This window comes from Drosophila erecta, unplaced genomic scaffold (assembly GCF_003286155.1).
Source record: "Drosophila erecta strain 14021-0224.00,06,07 unplaced genomic scaffold, DereRS2 tig00000021-arrow-pilon, whole genome shotgun sequence".
In the NCBI taxonomy this organism is placed as follows: domain Eukaryota; kingdom Metazoa; phylum Arthropoda; class Insecta; order Diptera; family Drosophilidae; genus Drosophila; species Drosophila erecta.
In genome coordinates, this window is record NW_020825198.1 from 6,870,545 (window position 1) to 6,876,544 (window position 6,000).

Consider the following 6,000-nt stretch of genomic DNA (forward strand, 5'->3'; position numbering starts at 1 on the left):
CAAACAAACAAATCTATACTCATTTCGGCTACTGTACTTGGAGTGGGGAAGCAACACGCACGCATATTTATTTTGAACACATCTTTTTTTGGCCAGCTACAAATGCGTTATATAAATACGCCTCTACAGATACGTGGTTGTGTATGTGTGTGTGCGAGTGTATATGGGTTTATAGATTGCCTTTTACATACTCACGCATATTGTTCTAATCAGTGGCGATGTCCTGGCTCCTTGGAATGTCAATTTTTCGTTGCCTAATTTATTTGGCCAACCCCAACCAAAGCCAATCGAAACCACCCTCTGCCAAAAGGGGGAGTTACTACTTTTGACACCACCGCCCTCCCTCCAGCGGGAAAACCGCTTCAGATGATTATTGTCATGGTCGAAATTCCCGGCATGGGCATAGATTTTTCTCCCCCAAATACCGAGTGGTTGGAGAACTTTGCATAAGCTCCTGCCGCTGACATCTTATGGAAGATGGATAGTTCTGTGGCGTGGTCAGGTACAATCGATAGCCGGCATATTTATGGTGGCCACGTGACCTTTCGCTGACCGCTGAATGCTTGGAGAGAGGAAAGCTGACCCCTTTTGTGCGGAAAGGGGAAAAGAGTTTCATTTTCCTTAAGCCTGACAGATTTAAATCCCTCGAATACTGCCCGAAATAATTAATCTCCTTAATTGAATACATGCGATTATGAATCAGCAAGGAGGACAGCGCTTACCACAATTACTGCATTAATTTCCGCCACTTGTCGAGTCGCCTTGGGGCTTTTGGCTTGGGTTTTCTTTTCGCTTTTCGCTGTTCCTTCTGCCCTTGTTCCTTTTTCGGGGGTTGTATACACTGTATATATGTGTGTGTATGTATAGGAATAATAATCATAAGGAGCTCCAGAGCATCTGGCCGGGGGCGTTGGTCCAGTGTTCCACTAAATTGGACACATCTGCACAGTTTTTCCACCCACTTTGTATGCCCCCAAAATAAAGAAAACCCCCCCCACTCCGTCTTGGCAGCGTGTCAATCTTGCGAGTCAAATGGCGGCACGCATGGCAAAGTTTTTCCAGCCCAAAGTGAGAGCTGCCTCAAATCCCCGCACGTATCCGCATTTCCACAATTCTACAATTCCGCATTTCCCATTTCCCATTTCCACATTGCCGGGAGTCTGGCGCATTTGCATTTGCCTCCGTACACAATTTGTATGCTTAAGTAAGCCGACTGCGTGCATGTTTCTAATGGGCGGCACAAAAGGTTAGCTTACCTGATGCTGAGCACGGTAAAAAACACGCTGGAAAAGCGGCTTTCCCGCCCGCCTTCCACCTCCCCCCTTCCACTCTCCCAAGGCAGCAACTGAAAACTCATTTCGCCTCGGGCGTGACTTTTATAGCACTTTGTTTCCGAGTAGCTGGAGCTATTCAGAAAACCAGATCCCAAACTTGCACCAAAAACTGCAAAAAAAAGGGAAAACTTTCGATACCAAAGGTTTGAATACCCTTGTTTACCCATTGTTGTTATGACAGCTAAAACGGTTAGCAGTTCCTGAAAAAATGCAAAATAAACTGGTTTTTCGTGGTCATTTTCCAGTTTTCAAAATGAAAACATAGATTTTTCAGTTTTTAAACTGCTATACTTATCATTTAAAATGCAATATAAGCATGAACTCAATATACAAGGTTCAATGTGCTTTCAAATGGCTTGTAATTAGAGGGATTTAGTTGCTGGATGAACTTTTCACATTTCAGATATTGACATACACATAAATAGATAGCCGAGTTATGTTCTTCTTACGCACGTTATCACAATATCTTAGTATGCATGTAAATGACTGTCTTGCTGCAAATGTAATTATCAAGATTTAATTACGATAAAGTTTATGGACTAAGTAAATTAAGGCAAAAGTTTTATTAAATAGTAACTTCCTATCAGAAACTCCCGACAACTTTTTGTTTCAATGCCATTTTCAGGATGCCCTTTAGATCGCAATCAAAAACAAAAGAGTGTGTGACAAATGATGGCTACATAATGAAACCAGAACTCACAGCATTCAAAAAAGTTTTCAATGAAATCCAGCTGCAAAAAATGCGTAGACCTTCAAACTGACGAACTCAAGCAATTAACCTCTGTCAGGGTATACAAATGCGAAAAATGCTTTTCTGCGAGGGCCACAGAACGATTTCAGAACTTTCGCCTTGGCAATTGCGAAATGCCAAAATGCGAAACACATTTCGGGTTCAAGTTGCTGATGGTGATTGTTGCCGCTGCAAATGCTACTGCTGCTGCTGCTGCTGCTGCTGCTGCTGATGTTTTCGAACTTATCAACACGCCGATCACCTGCGACAGTTTCCGCTTTGCCTCAGATACATGTAGTCAGCCATTGGGACAGCACCTAATTGCCCCGCACCCAGTTACAGCCACAGCTCGAGTTCCATTCCCACAACCACCGAGCCATCAACCCAACCCAACCCACACCCAATCCCAAGCCCAAACCCCGCTCAAGGTGAGCAGTGTAAAAACTTCCTGTGCACTCATTTAGTCCTGCTGAGCTGTTGTCCTTTATGTAAGCAGCAGCAGCAGCAGCAGCAGCAACACCAACTGCGACAGCAGCAACAGCGGCAGCAACACCGAGCAACACGCCCCTTTCACCCGAACAATACACAAAATGAAACGAAAGGAGCTGGAAAAAACGGATATAGAAATTCAATACTTTGATTCGTGCCACAGGCAAAGCGGAGGAAGTGCAACCATACAAGGTAACCAAAATAGCAGGACAACACGTACCACAAGCACTTGTTGGGATGTTCAGCTTACACTGCGAAAATCGCAAATCGGGGATTGAAAAACAATTAGCTATACTATAAGGCGGCTGAACGAGGGATTTCCCAATTATGCGGAAATGAGTCTGAAATTACTTCGCTCATAAAATGTTATCTTTAGCTATATAGCTCCTATTTTAGTTTTAAAATAGTAGCTACCTTCTTTTACTTTCCATTTCATTCCACAAACCTGTCATGTTCACATATTTTAATTGACATGAAACTTAAAATATGTCCCTTGCTTCCTTTTCCACCGTGCAGGATACAGGGCGGTGGTGCAAGGGGTGCTGGCCGGCAACAAGATTTCCCAACTGCAATGGCAACTTTTGGGCAACATTGCTGCATTATACTTAGTGGTTTCCACTTGATTGATGCCATCTGTTAGCTACCCACCCAAAACGCAGTGGCGGCGGGAAACTTCGCCTCCCAACTAACGATCGACAGCAGTACAAATGTAATTGCCGAGCAAGTTACGTAGGAGGACTACTGCTACTTCTACTGCTCCTGTTTAATAACAACATCACGCAATGTTCGCCGCGTGGGAAAGTAGTCGTACTGACTTACGGCTGGCTAATTACCGACATATAGATATCCTGCGAGTGTAACTATTAGCAGTCGGCGGGCATTCGCATCCGGTGCTCGAGAGGGACGAGGGGGAGATGCGGGAGGAAGGACACTGGGAAAGCTCGCCCCTCCAATCCTTTCCACTCACATGTCTGCCAATTATAAGCAACTAAACCGCAGATAAGAGCGGATGCTGAGGCTGCGGCCAAGACCACACATCCCAGACTAACCCCAGCACATCCCCATCTCACTGGATCCCAGACCCAGAACCGAAACCCATGCCCATCCTCCCAGGGATGTGCTGTCAAAGCGACGTGACTAAGTGGTGAAAAATGATTTCGTGGCTACGTGTGACTCTCTCGCCGGGAATGAGCGGGCGTTAAGCGTTCACGGCTTCCTCCTGGAGAAGCCCGGTCCTGGAGATATCCTGGGAGAGCTGGTAGGAACTTGGGGAACCCGAGCAGCAGCCACAGCCATCGAGAGGGTCACTTGACGAGATACCTCCAGAGGGGTGAAATAATGCTGCGAAATGGTTGGGGGTTTGGGCTTGAGGTGGGCTACCTTTCTTGGGATGGGAACTGCGAACTGGGATCTGGGAACTGGGAACTGAATGCATGTGCTGGAAGTGTTGTGCAATCGTCAAAGGATCAGCACATTCGCTCTGCCTGGCGATGGGGTCGGTTCGTGAGGGAAATTTATCAGACTTCACGGGCAGCATCCTTGGCAAAGGGAGGGAACTTAAGGAGCAGATGAAGACTTCTCGGAAACCCTAAAGAAAACCCTATTCGCCTTGGACAGAAGCTGCTTCGCCGAAGAAAGAAAACCCCGTGAGACAATGGGAAAACCTTTGAATAAAAATATCCAATAGATTCGAACCGCATCATTTTGCAATCCCTTTCTTTCCAATTTCATTTAAGTTTGCTGACCCTTGAGCAAATAGTTGATTTATGAGGGTTTGGAATGATACGACTAATATGATTTGAATATCTGGAAATATGTAGGTATAATAAAATCGTTGCTTGCTCCTTTTAATGTCGCTGCTTACTATTTAAGAAGGTTTGGCGTTTGTGCGAAATTAAAGCCACCCAGCCATGCAAAAATCCAGCTCATAAGCATTCAGTTTGATCTGCGGTTTTTATTATTCATCGTTATCGCCACACACGCTTTCCATCAGTCATCTTTCAGTGTCAGGACTTGGCTCTGCTTTTCATCCAAGACGGAAAGATTCCTTAGCGTATCTGTCGCCAATTCAGGGATAGCTTCCGTTATCCTGGCCAGGGAAATACCGCTGTCCTTGGAACTCCGCCCTCCTGTTGCGTGTCACGCTGTCGTCGCTGGCATCTACATCCAACATCCTGCATCGCCTCCGCCTCCAAGGACCAATCCTTGCATCCTTTTGCACCTCCATCTGCATCAGCATCTCCATCGCCTGCGTCGCCACTCCTGCGTCCTTGGCGTGGCAGTCTGGGCGTCGTTGTCTTGCTGCCAAGTAGCACTCAACGTGAGTTTGCGACGCATTGCCGCATTGTCGCTACTTCATCAGCAGCTACAACTACATCCACATCCACATCCACTGCTACTTGCTGTAGCTGCAGCTCCTGCTCCAGCTCCAGCTGAAGCTAAAGGCAAAGCCAAAGCTTTATAGCGAAGGCATCAAGTGCAAGTATCCATGTCCTGGCTGCACTTGTGCTGCGTCTTCTTCGTCATCGCCACCTCCTGCGGCTACCCAACCCAACCCAAGCCACTCCTGCGACACAGAATGTTGCCAGTTGGCAACTGAGCGTCCGCAGGAAATGAATACGTGTTGAATATTTGTCGAGTTGAAGCACAAGGACATGCAGGATAACATAAAGGATGGGGCTGTCGTTTCGCCCACTCTCCACTCTCCACCCCCTAAGCACATACATCGCAAACAAGCATCCCAGCACAAATGCGCACAGTCTGCGCAAAAATAATGACTCCATCTGAGCCAAAATACTTTGGCGAAGTAAGCAGCGCTTAGTGCAGGATCAAACATTAATAGCACAGTCCGAAACCAATTTTGCAAATTGTTTTTATTACTATAACACCACTACAACTTCTATGCTTAAGATTGCTATTTGTCAGCTTCAAAGGTGAGATAGAAATGGATCATACCACTCCTTTTGACAGCGGATTCCTATGCGACTGCCCCCAATTGTGTTCGCTTGGTACGGAGTGTATCCATCTACGTGGATGAGCTCCATGTGTCGCTTAGCCTTGCTGGCCGGGCTAATGCGCAAACCAAATATGATATACTATACGGGAATGTATATGCTGCGGATATATGTGCGGCGCGGCATCTGCCACAGATTTGCAAGCGTTTCACAAATAGCAACAACAGCATCAGGGGCAGCAACAACATCAGCAGCATCCCATCAGCAACAAGCTGCAAGGACCAAAACGCCAGCTGCTGCAAATGGCACGCATGAAAATGAAAGGCCCATCGAATGGGCGCGTTCATTGAGAATTTATTTCAATAGGGGAAAAGAGGAAAAATGAGGAAATAAACAGAGGGGGTAGTACGTAGAACACTAGGTACGCATACGTATCTTGAGGGGCATCACTAAAGGCCATCGGAAACTATAATCACGTATGTGCATATGTCTC

At 46.2% G+C, this 6,000-nt stretch overlaps 1 protein-coding gene across 1 annotated transcript; it reads left to right on the forward strand.

The window, feature by feature from the left end:
* The first annotated feature begins 2,082 nt into the window (after window positions 1-2,082).
* LOC26526826 lies at window positions 2,083-2,873 on the forward strand. Its single transcript, XM_015158862.1, has one exon. It carries the CDS (start codon window positions 2,199-2,201, stop codon window positions 2,526-2,528), a length of 330 nt encoding a protein of 109 aa, XP_015014348.1. The 5' UTR covers window positions 2,083-2,198; the 3' UTR covers window positions 2,529-2,873.
* The last annotated feature ends 3,127 nt before the right edge of the window (window positions 2,874-6,000 follow it).